The sequence below is a fragment of the Centropristis striata genome, chromosome 23, assembly GCF_030273125.1.
Source record: "Centropristis striata isolate RG_2023a ecotype Rhode Island chromosome 23, C.striata_1.0, whole genome shotgun sequence".
NCBI lineage: Eukaryota > Metazoa > Chordata > Actinopteri > Perciformes > Serranidae > Centropristis > Centropristis striata.
This window is the reverse complement of record NC_081539.1, coordinates 4,690,739-4,701,921: the sequence shown is the minus strand read 5'-3', so window position 1 is coordinate 4,701,921 and position 11,183 is coordinate 4,690,739. Positions and strand designations below refer to the sequence as shown.

Below are 11,183 nucleotides of genomic sequence, written 5' to 3'. Positions count from 1 at the left end.
CTGTGTGTTCGATCATCAGATAAATTTTTGGTAGGAGCCACTTCATCAAGATTGCAGATCGGAGATGGCAGCCATATAAAATCTATGAGAACCAGTATATCTTCCAAACCACTTCGAAGGTCAATCTTGGTGTCAAAATATACATTTACTGGGTCAAAGAATCATTTGAAGCTATTGAGAATATCACTAGATGATTATTAAAATAGGTCATATAAAGTGCATGTATTTTGAAAAATTGATAAAATGCACAAAATGTGCAAGTGGCTGTGGTGCAAGGTGCTCAGGCAAGAAGGTACACTGGAATTGCAAAGATCTTTGTAGTTGTAAATGTAATAAATAATAAAAGATCAAATGATCAGAAAATCACCTTGTGATGTTCTCAACAGCTTTAAATGATTCTTTGACCCAGTAAATGTAGATTTTGACACTAAAATTGACCTTCGAAGTGGCTTGGAAGACATGTTGGTTCTCATAGACTTTATATGGGTGCCATCTCCGATTTGCAATCTTGATGAAGTGGCTCCTACCAAAAATTGAAACTTATGGTGATGGAGAGCACGTGGAAAAAATGTGGTGCTTTTGTCCAACGTGTCCCCTTTCTTCTTAAATCTGGTCCTAAGCTGCCTGACTATTTCTTTCGAATCGGGAATTCGGGTAGGATCCAAGCAGCCAGAGCAGGTCGGAAATACGTGGAAAACGTCAAAGCAAAACAGGTGGTAAACAGTCACTTTATCTTCAACATTTAGTCTGTTATATGTCGTTTAATTTAGAATTTGTGTTACTAAAAGTGTAGGATTACTGTGTAGTGGTATTTGCACTATTCCCACTCTGTTAATTAAAGAGTTTGTGTGAGCGTAGTAGGGACGAAAAAGCACAGTAAAAGTGTAAAAAATATTATAGTTTTTCCCATATTTAAACTACATTAGTCTATAAGGTGTAATACTGCACTTCTTTTTATTATATCCAGGAAATTGATAAGATTTAATTATATTTTTGTCTCTCAAGTATTTGCAGACCACAATTCCTCCCTATATTTAGACCCAGAGAGGACACAACCATTTAACTGTATGTTGTTCCAGGTAGCTGATCTACTTCCCCAGAATAATTTTTAAATGCTCGAAAGACATCCATCAACCATCAGTTTGCTGTGGTCGGCCATGTTTTCACAGGTTGAGCAATGAAACCTACGAATGAAACGCATTTACCTCGGAAGTCGGAATTTCCAACTCGGATCTTTCCGAGTTCCGAGTGCAATCGAACGCAGCAAACTTCTCAGGCACTTTTACTGTTCACCCATGTTAACATGTCATAATGTTTTTCCCTAAAATATGTTATATGTTATTATGAAAATAAGAAGAACAAGTGTCTTCAGTATTTAGTAAATTTTTTCATTTTATTGGGGAAAATATTTTATTCATAAGCAAAAATGTTCAGCCTCCAAGCCAACCTTTCCTCATTTTTTGGTTGAATTGAATTCACTTTATAAATCCTTAGCCCTGGTTAAAAATAAAAAGAATACACAATTTTTAGATTACTATGAAAAGATATTTGATGTGCTCTCTGGCATTTTATGACATAATGATATTGTATTAGCTATGTTTTTATTATTTAGGTTCTATCTTATCTGAGACTTTGGGAAAATGAAATGAAATGAAAATTTTGAAAAATAATATTTAATTAATCTAATTACAATAAATTGTCCTTCAATGTGCAATATATTTATGAACACTGCATAGCATCATATCTGCTTCTGGCAAATTGAATTGAAGACTGTGCACCTTACCTCCCTTTCTTGCCTATGTTTACATTATATCGTATATATTTTTCTTTACATTTACTTGCCTATGTGTGTTTATGTTTATATTGTATATTTTTATATTTTATATATATTTTATTTATTTTTTTATATATTTTATTTTTATTTTATATATATTTTATATATATTATATATAATATATATAAAATATATTATATTATATATATATATATATATATATATAATTTTATATATATTTTATTTATTGTCGCGCTGCTTTATCTCATGGTACATGTGTATAGTGACAATAAAGGCATTCTCTTCTATTCTCTTCTATTCTATTCTAATCCTTGCAAAATTTTACATCCATAAATGTAAATTTGCCAAAGTGAAACCTTTCTTTTATGTTTTTATGAAATAACTGGAGATGTACTTCAAATCAATATCTAATGCTAAAAACAAGAAAGCTGTCAAATCTGTGAAATAATGCTCCCACTTCACTATACATATACATATATTTGTCCAAAAAAGCTAATATATATATATGAATGTGTATAAACTTTGACTATCTAAGCTTCTGAATGGGAAGAAACACACTTCTGTTGACAAATTATTTGTTTTTTATTTCTACCACATGAAACACACTGTTATTATCATATGGCAAACAAAACCTAACTGATATTGAGTGATATATAATTTCAAATAATATGTAAATAAACTCAGTATAATCTGTGACGACATACAGATCAAATCAAAACCTTTACACTGGAGACATTAGAAGCCAAAGTTTATAAAATGACTCTTCCAAAAAAAAAAAATCAACACAGTTAACATATGAATACTCAGTAAAGTATATTCTATTGCATCTAGTATTTAATGAAATCAAACATAGAAAAAGGCTCTCCAGCTAGAAAGACGAAAACATGTCGGAGTGAAGTTTTTATTCAGTACGTGACCGGGATGCAATCCACACAGCAAGACAAGGAACCTCAGAAACACGACTTACTGGATACACACAGATAGAAGAGTAAAATATATCTTTCCCAAACAGAAACAGGAGCCCGTGTATCAAAATAGTCTGCAACATACAGAAATCTCAAGGCCTGACGTACTCACACAGTCTGTTCACACTTCAGTCCGCCTGTCACTGTGTGTTCGATCATCAGAGTTTAAAAAACAAAAACAGAAAGACACAGTGTGTTAGTTAAGTCCTCTACAAACACAGAGGTTAGTGAAGCTGTGCCGTGTCATCGTTCCCATTATATCAGTCAAAAAAAACAACTCAAAGACTAAACTACACTCACCTGAACATGAATTAAAACTCAGGATAAATAAATGATGAGAGATCTCTAAACCTAGTCATCTGTTATTGTCTTTAACTCCTCCTCTCCTCCTCTCCTCTTCTCCTCCTCCCTCCCTCCTTCCTTTGGTTGCATCATTGCAAAGAAAAGCCAGAATTTTACTTGTTTATCTCAAATGTTTAAAGTCAGATGTTAACCCTTTAATGTACAACATATTGACCCCCCTTCTAATGCACAACATGGGTCAAAAATGAGCCGCATTCATTCCCCATGTTATTTAATGCTGCTGTGTGTTTCTGTGCTTTATTTTATGATATCAACTTATTTTATGATTGAATATTCCAAGTATTCTTTAAATATCTTGTTTTTGATAACAACAGATCATTTTTTCCATTTTGCCTCTCATACTTCGTGAAGAAAAAACATTTTTGTATTATTAAATAGCTAATTACTTGGCTAAGTAGCTTGCTAAGCTAACTACTTAGCCAAGAAGTTAGCTAAGTAGCTTGCTAAGCTAATTACTTAGCCAAGAAGTTAGCTGAGTACGTAGCTTAGCAAGCTACTTAGCTAAAAAATGGATATGGGTCATTTTTCACCCATGTTGTGCATTAGAAGAGTAATGACACAAAAAGGGATTTTATTAAAAAAAATGAATCAAGGACAACATAAAATTAGGATGTATGATGATCAAAAACAAACTAAATTGGTGTTTTTTCCAATGGAAATTATTATTTGGTGGCTCTAATAAGTCTCAAATGTTAAAATATGTGATTTCCCAATGTAACCTGGTGGTTCTAACAACTCTTTTAAAGTTAAACCTTCAAAATAAGACAAACATAGTTACACATTTATTCAAATTGTTAATTTAGTGTTTCACTTTTTGTATCACTATGCTTCTAATGCACAAGGTCATTTTAGACCCATGTGTGTAAACTTAATGTAATAAAACAAAAACTATTTTTCTTCATAAAGTATGAAAGGAAAAATGGATATAATGATCTGTTGTAATGGGGAAAAAAGATATTAAAACACACAGCCAGCATTAAATAACATGTGAAATGAATGCGGGTCATTTTTGACCCATGTGGTGCATTAGAAGGTGTTTATATGTTGTGCATCAAAGGGTTAATTAATTATAAGAATATCTCAAAAATATTTAATCAATTTCGAGAGTAAAGTCGTAAATATAAAACTAATTACGAGAACAAACTCGAAAATTAATCGTAATTTAATAAATAATCATAATTAATGAAATATTTTCGACTTTATTCTCGTAATTAATTCAATATTTACGACTTTAATCTCTTCAATATTTTTTTTTCCCCCTAAATGTGGCCCTAGTACTCCGTCGTACTTAAACAAACAGGAGGAAATGGGGCATTGGTTGGGGACTATTTTCAGCGGCGGATTAATCCAACATGTGCTGCTCAGTGGAGATCAATCAGCTCTGATGTTGCTTTTGTGTCCTCTTGGGATTTATTGACAATAAGAAAAATATAATAAATGTCACCAGAACTTATTTTTAGCCCAGTAATCAGCCTGAATTGCCTTTAGTTCCACTTAAAAAATAACTAAATGTATATTCTGAGCCTCTAATCTGCTATAGTTTGTTGCAGGATGCTTCTACTCTCCTCATGCATCCTTCCTCTCTCATCCTCCGCTAGTTTAATATTAGACAGAACTTGCAGCATGCTAGATTTATCCCTCTTCTGCTTTTCTTTCCTTCCTCACGTTAAAAAAAATCTCCGTCCTCAGATTTCCCGTCAGCAGTCTGGGATGTTCAGAGTCTTTCAGCAGCTGATTTATTATCAACAATGTGTAAAAAATGAACTTTTTTTCAGGGAGAATCTACTCCTTCAATGAGTTATTGCTCATGTTTTACAAAAGGTCTTTCAATAACGTGATTCTGATCTAAAAAAAAAAAAAATGTGCCTGAGACACAAATAAATATGTCTATGAAATACACCCTGAATTAAATTAGGAAATAAATATAAATATTAAAATGAGTTAATTTTGTAAAAAAGAAATGGAATTATGAAATGAAAACTGATTTTTTTTTCTTTATTGAGCCATTTTTATTTATTTATATATTCTATATTATTATTATTTATTTATTTCAGGTTTATTTATTAGACATATTTATTTATTTATGAATGTGTTTATTCATTTAATATTGATTTAAATTAATATCTATGAATGCCATTTAGGTCAATATTTAATTAACAAATAAATGCATAAATAGATAAATATTCCTATAAATTACATAAAAGGCTAGTTATTTATTTCAGGTTAATTTAATAAACATTTATTTATGTATTTATTTGTTTATGAACATATTTATTCATTCAATATTGACTTAAATTAATATCTACAAATGCCATTTATTCAATATTTATTGAATTGAATATATGTATTCATTTTATTAACAAATAAATACATAAATAGATAAATATTCCTATGATATATATATATATATATATGAAATACATAAATGGCTAAAATGGCTATGAAATAATTCCTGAAATAAATTAGGAAATAAATACAAATACTGAATTTAGTCAATGTAGTTCAATAAATGAATGTGGAGTTATGAAATAAAAGCTGATTTTTTAAAATATAAAAATGGATTTGCTCTACTTTATTGAACCATTTATATGTAGTTATATATTCTATATTAATTTATTCATTTCAGGTTTTATTTAATAAACTTATTTATTAATGAATGTTTTTATTCATTAAATATTGACTTAAATGAATATCAACAAATGCCATTTAGGTCAGTATTTAATTAATAAATAAATACATAAATGGGAAAAATATTCTAATTAAATACACAAAATGGCTCTGAAATAATTCCTGAAATAAATTCTTGAGGCAATAAATATAAAATAACATATAAATATAAATATATAAATGAGTCAAAAAATGTTCAATAAATAAATATATGTACTGGCTTATGGAAATAAAAGATCCCTGAAATAAATATTTATTTAACTTTCCTGACTCATTTACAAATTCATATGTATAATTATTTCTATATTTTATTGTAGGGTTTATTTCATAGACATACTTATTTCTTTAATAGGTGTATTTATTTATTTATGTTTATATTATTGACTTTAATGGCCTCCTGGCTGTGATGTGACTTTATATTTGAATTAAAATAATGTAAATAATGCCTGTAAGTCAGAGAACAGGGCAGACTGCTGCTGTGATCAGAGTGAGGCTGGATTTAATCTTCACATGCTGACCTCCTCCTCTTCCTCCTCTTCCTCCTCCTCCTCCTCCTCCTCCTCCTCCTCCTCCTCCTCCTCCTCCTCCTCCTCCTCTAGTTGCAACACTCCACGTAGTTAGCAGGCAGCATGCCGGACTTGCCGGTGCGCTGCACGGTGCCGTACATCCAGCCCTCGTCGATGGGCTGAGCGTTGATGATGACGTCTCCGTCCCTGAAGGAGACCTCGTCGTGGTCCTGAGCCGCGTAGTCGTACAGCGCCCGGTACACTCGCTGCAGACACACACACACACACACACACACACACACACACACACACACACACACAGAGGTTACACACTGTATAAAATGAGCTGCTGTGACCTCGAGGATCATCACAGCCTCATGAAACTTTACAACCATAAACTAGAGACCCGGAGCATTCAGAGGAGGTGCAGCTCCCCCAGGTTTATTAACAATAACAGAAGTGTTCGTCATCCAATCGCTGAAAATACAGAAATCTACAAAATGACCAAAGTTTTTGAAGCGAAATCTCAGCATGGATTCTTCTATGGAGGAGGAGCAGGAGGAAGAGGGAGGAGGAGGAGGAGGAGGGAGGAGGAGGACAGAGGGAGGAGGAGAAGCAGAAAGGAGGTAGGAGGAGGAGGAGGAGGAGGAGAGAGCGAGGAGGAGGAAGAGGAGAGAGAGAAAGAAGAGGAGGAAGAGAGAGAGGAAGATGAGCAGGAGGAGGAGAGATGTAAGGGAAGGTGGAGGACAGCTAGAGGATGAGAATGAGAGAGGAAGAGGAGCAGGAGGAGGAGGAGGAGGAGAGGAAGGGGAGGAGAGAGGATGAGAAGAGAGGGAGGAGGAGGAGCAAGAGGAGGAAGAGGAGTTTTTGAACCCAAATCTGATGGATTCTTCTATATTGTTCCAAAGGTCTTGGTGTATTGATGAGATGTTCTGGACTTTAGAAAGAGTCCACTAATGTTATAACCCTTTATTCACCATAACAGGCCTCAATAAATAAATAAATAATTCATCAAGTCATTGTCTATTACATATTTTTGACCAGAACAACTTGACACACTCAAATTAATCTTCAGTTTCACAGCTTTCAGATGATGTCACCACTTCTACGTGGCGTTTATTACTCCTCAGACAGCAGCAGGAGAGAACGTGAGAACTGAGTGAGGCGGCGAGGTAGAGGAGAGAGGGAGGAGGAGGAGGAGGAGGAGGAGGAGGAGGAGGAGGAGGAGGAGGAGGAGGAGATAACGTACCATGGTGGCTGAGTGCGGCGGCGAGGTGACGGATCTGACAGAAGACATGCTGGTCTGGTGCATGTAGCCGTGGTACTGAGGCTGCTGCTGCATGTGGACGCCCTGATGGTACGCTCCAGGAAGGACCGGAGCTGAAACACACACAGACACACAGACACAATGAGCTGTCTGACTCCTCCACCACCACTCACTCAGAGACCAGACTCCTCCTCCTCCTCCTCCTCCTCCTCCTCCTCCTCCTCCTCCTCTGTGAACACTCGCTGGATTATGTGACAACAACAACACAACCTGGAAGAAGAAAACGAAGTTGAGTTAGTCGGATTAATTAGTGGAGTTCAAACAAGTGAGTGTGTCCCCGTCTGAGCCCTGGACCTGTTACTGTGTGTCTGAGTGAGGAGGAGGGAGGAGGAGGAGAGAGGGAGGAAGAGGATGAGGAGAGAGGGAGGAAGACGAGGAGGAGGAGAGAGGAGGAGAGAATGAGGAGGAGGAGGGGGAGGAGAGAGGGAAGAGGAGAGAGGGAGGAAGAGGATGAGGAGAGAGGGAGGAAGAGGAAGAGGAGAGAATGAGGAGGAGGAGGAGAGAGGAAGGAAGAGAGAGGAAGAGGAGGAGAGAGGGAGGAGGAGAGAATGAGGAGGAGGAGGGGGAGGAGAGAGGAAGAGAAGCAGGAGGAGGAGGACAGGAGGAGGAGGAGAGAGGGGGAAGAGGAGGAGGAGAGAGGGAGGGAAGAGGAGGAGGAGAGAGGAAGTGGAGCAGGAGGAGAGAATGAGGAGGAGAGAGGAAGAGGAGCAGGAGGAGGAGAATGATTTCAAACATGCGTGGTGTCCTGTCGGAGCCCTGGTCCTGTTACTGTGTCTGAGTGAGGAGGAGGGAGGAGGAGGAGGAGAAACCACAGGAGTGAAGGTACCGGGCGTGTCGGCGCTGCTGCGGTCCCAGAGGTCAGAGGTCAGCGAGCTGACGGACTGAGCCTGGCTGTGGGAGGTCAGAGACTGCTGGGAGGGCTGACGGCTCAACCTGCTGTCGGCCCGCTCTGACAGCCGGACACACACAGAGACACCAAGACACAGGGACACAGAGACACAGAGACACAGAGACACAGAGACACAGAGACACAGGGACACAGAGACACAGGGACACAGGGACACAGAGACACAGGGACACAGAGACACAGGGACACAGGGACACAGAGACACAGGGACACAGAGACACAGGGACACAGAGACACAGAGACACAGAGACACAGAGACACAGAGACACAGGGACACAGAGACACAGGGACACAGAGACACAGAGACACAGGGACACAGAGACACAGGGACACAGGGACACAGAGACACAGGGACACAGAGACACAGAGACACAGGGACACAGGGACACAGAGACACAGGGACACAGAGACACAGAGACACAGGGACACAGAGACACAGGGACACAGGGACACAGAGACACAGGGACACAGAGACACAGAGACACAGGGACACAGGGACACAGAGACACAGGGACACAGAGATACAGGGACACAGAGATACAGGGACAGACACAGAGACACAGAGATACAGGAAGACAAGGAGAGATGAGACAGAAAGTGAGCCGAGAGACAGACAGAGAGGGAGGAACTCTGATATAATAATAACAAACAAAAAAGGTAAATATTGATGTATTTAAAGGCTCAGAACATTTGTTCTTACTGTCAACAAATCCTGTGAAATCCCCCCAAAAAACAGAATATTAATCCGTCTCTCAGTACTAATAAATTTAATGAATAAATGAATACATGAGGAAATAAATGAAAAAAATCTGGAAATAGCTAATTAAACAACTAAATACAGAAATATCCAAGTAAATAAGAAATAAATGTAGAAATGAATACATATTAAATACATAAATTGAAAAATTGAAAAATGAATTAAAAAATAATTACAGAAATAGCCAAATAAATGATTACAGACATATTATATACTGATTGATTTATATCGGGTTTTATTTAATAAACATGTGTTTATTTATGAATGTATATATTAATTTAATATCGACTTCAATTAATATCTATAAAGGTCAGGATTTAATTCACAAAAAAATACATATGTATATATATATATTCCTATATTTATATTTATTGTATTATCTATTTCACAATTTCTGCATTTATTTATTGATTTAATTAGCTATTTTTACTTTTTTCATTTATTTCCTCATATATTTTTTATTCATAAATTTATGTTTTTATTATATATTAATTTCTGCATTTATTTGTTTATTGAATTAGCTATTTCCACTTTATTTCATTCATTTCCTCATGCATTAATTTATTTATAAATGTTTGTATTTATTATGTTTTTATTTCTACATTTATTTATTTATTTGGATATTTCAAATTCATTTAATTAGTTATTTCCACTTTTTTTTATTTCATTATGTATGAATTTATTCATAAATGTATGTTTTATTATGTACTAATCTCTACATGTATTTATTTATTTATCTATTTAATTAATTAACTATTTCAACTTTTTTTTTCATGTATTAATTTACTCATAAATTTATGTATTTAGTATGTATTAATTTCTATATTTATTTATTTCATTAGCTATTTACACTTTTTTAAAATTTCCTCATGTATTAACTTATTCATCAATTCATGTAATTATTATGTATTAATGTCTACATTTATTTATTCAATAAATGAATTAACTATTTCCACTTTTTTTTTTCTCATGTATTAATTTACTCATAAATGAATGTATTTATTATGTATTAATGTATTCATTTATTTCATTTGCTATTTCGACTTTTTTTAAATTTCCTCATGTTTTAATTTATTCATAAGTTTTTTTTTTTATTATGTATTAATTTCAACTTTTATTCATTTATTCATTTATTTATTTATCTATTTCTGTGTGAAGCACGACTGGTTATTGATCTCTGTGTTGATCCAAACACTCAGTGTGATTGGATCGACACAGAGATCAATAACCAGTCGTGTGTGTGTGTGATTGAAAATAAACTACAGTGTGTGTTCTATATATCAGGCTTGGACACACGGACACACACACACACACACACACACACATATTAATTGTTAGCAGAAACACTGACAGCTGTTCTGAGTTGAACTTGGGATTTGTTGACAATAAGAAGAATATTTATCTATAAAGAAACAATGAGAGCTCTGTAAACTCCTCACTGCTGCTGATTAAAACACCAGATCTCTGTTTTAACTCTTTGTTGTGGAGACTAAAAGTTCTCCAGCAGGCTCCTCTAGCAGGAGCAGAGGAGGAGCAGAGGGGGAGGAGGAGCTACCAGACATCCTGCGGAGGCTCTTGGACTGGATGTTGTCCTCCAGGGGGTCAAAGTCAAAGATGGAGCCGGGGTCGGTCCTCCACACCTTCAGGTCTTCAGAGAGGAGGGGGGGTCGTTGAAAGAGACACTTTGTTTACATGGACATGGATCAGACAACAACAACAACAACAACGTTTTATGGGAGACGTCAGAAAGAAAGAAAAGAAATCTGAGGAAGTATAAAGCAGGATCTGTCCACTGAGCCTGGAAACAGTGAAGGAAGATTATAATATAATATTTTATTATTTAATAAGGAGAAAACAACCAGAGAACCAGGAGAGATGCTGCTGGAAGGAAACTTT

General features: G+C 35.6%; 1 protein-coding gene across 1 annotated transcript in view; it reads right to left on the bottom strand.

The window, feature by feature from the left end:
* Positions 1-5,499: 5,499 nt before the first annotated feature.
* Positions 5,500-11,183, bottom strand: part of LOC131962085 (LIM zinc-binding domain-containing Nebulette-like) — a 6,441-nt gene continuing 757 nt past the window's right edge. Inside the window, exons 2-3 of the mRNA XM_059327045.1 lie at positions 7,546-7,676; positions 5,500-6,562 (exon numbers count right to left, since the gene is read on the bottom strand). Coding sequence (XP_059183028.1) covers positions 6,386-6,562; positions 7,546-7,676 — 308 coding nt within the window. The 3' untranslated portion in view covers positions 5,500-6,385. The remainder of the gene's footprint in view (positions 6,563-7,545; positions 7,677-11,183) is intronic.